The sequence below is a fragment of the Monopterus albus genome, unplaced genomic scaffold (assembly GCF_001952655.1).
Source record: "Monopterus albus unplaced genomic scaffold, M_albus_1.0 scaffold191.1, whole genome shotgun sequence".
Lineage (NCBI taxonomy): Eukaryota > Metazoa > Chordata > Actinopteri > Synbranchiformes > Synbranchidae > Monopterus > Monopterus albus.
Genome location: NW_018128071.1, coordinates 241,533 through 242,773, shown reverse-complemented (window position 1 = coordinate 242,773; position 1,241 = coordinate 241,533). Strand labels below are relative to the sequence as shown.

General features: G+C 37.0%; 1 protein-coding gene across 2 annotated transcripts in view; it reads right to left on the bottom strand.

Annotated features, from left to right (window-relative positions):
* The window catches only part of cd2ap (CD2-associated protein), an 84,430-nt gene that overhangs the window by 19,731 nt on the left and 63,458 nt on the right, over window positions 1-1,241 (bottom strand). The window contains exons 10-11 of one of the 2 annotated variants that reach the window (XM_020617527.1): window positions 372-425; window positions 5-58 (exon numbers count right to left, since the gene is read on the bottom strand). In XM_020617527.1, the coding sequence (XP_020473183.1) occupies window positions 5-58; window positions 372-425 (108 nt within the window). The remainder of the gene's footprint in view (window positions 1-4; window positions 59-371; window positions 426-1,241) is intronic. The other variant, XM_020617528.1, reaches the window with a different exon arrangement.

The following is a 1,241-nucleotide window of genomic DNA, read 5'->3' as shown; positions in this document are numbered from 1 at the left end:
TCACCTCTTCAGACTCCTGCTTAGATGTTGATTTCAGTGAGCCTCTTGACGTGGGAGCCTGAAACATTAACACAAGGTGCCAACACTTCAGTCATCAGTTTGTGACCTTTGCCTCTTTCTAGCTAACATGCCTGTTACCCAGCAGTTGGTTCAGAGGAAGAGAAAAATCTCCACAAAGCACCTTTTAATGTTAAAACCCCTCTATTGTAGTGAGGGAAAAACAGTGTCATCTATGGCTGGAATACTTGCCACAGAACCCCTACCTGGTGTGACTACACACACTGATGGTTACATTGTGTGAATGTGCTCCACAGTAGTGGAAGAACTAACATCCCAGTGGTCATCTTTCACTGGCGGCACAGCTAGCTTACCTCTTCAGACTCCTGCCTAGACGACGGTTTTACTGACCCTCTTGATGCAGGATGCTGAAAAATTAACACAAAGGCAGAGAATGTAAGAATATAAACAATCTGTATTTTTGCTTCAAATCACTTTTTATAATGACATCTCAGACTGAGTTAATGTCTCTCACATGAACCTGGACAGGAGATATGAGAAATGTGTGACACTCCTGTCTTCATATAGAATAGACATGCTCCCATGGTCAGCCCAAATATTAAAGGTGCTTAGAAGACACTTAGCAATAACCCTTTAACTGGCCAACTACTGTATCTAGAGGCCTTCTAACCCAGGGAAGCGCCTTCATAAACATTCCAACAGAATTCCTGGATTTGTTACATAGAAAACATAAACACTATTGCTCCAGAATATTAATTCGATGATGTGAGGTACAGTGCACCAAATATCAGAACTGAGATAAAATGAGAGTGTGAGGAATGGATTCATCAGTCTGTCATCTACCAGCAAGTATGACATGTTTTTTGTTTTATTTTTCCTTTGGCAAGGTATTATTACTATTATTCACTGTTAATAGATATCCCTAGTGAAAGAATATTAAGTCCACTTTACCTTTGGTCAGAAATTCAATCAACATTTTATAAATGTATTGTTTAAAAAGTAATTTAGTCCTACTACTAAAAACTCTAGATCACCATTAATAAAAGAATAAACAAATATATTGACATTTTATACATAACTGGAACATTGGAAGAAGACACTGACACTGTTCTACCAAGACTGTCTAACAAAAGAAGACTATGAATAATTCCAGTTTTTAATTTTTAATAATTATTTACAACACCAATACAAGTACAATATAAAAGGCTAATAAAGTACTTAAT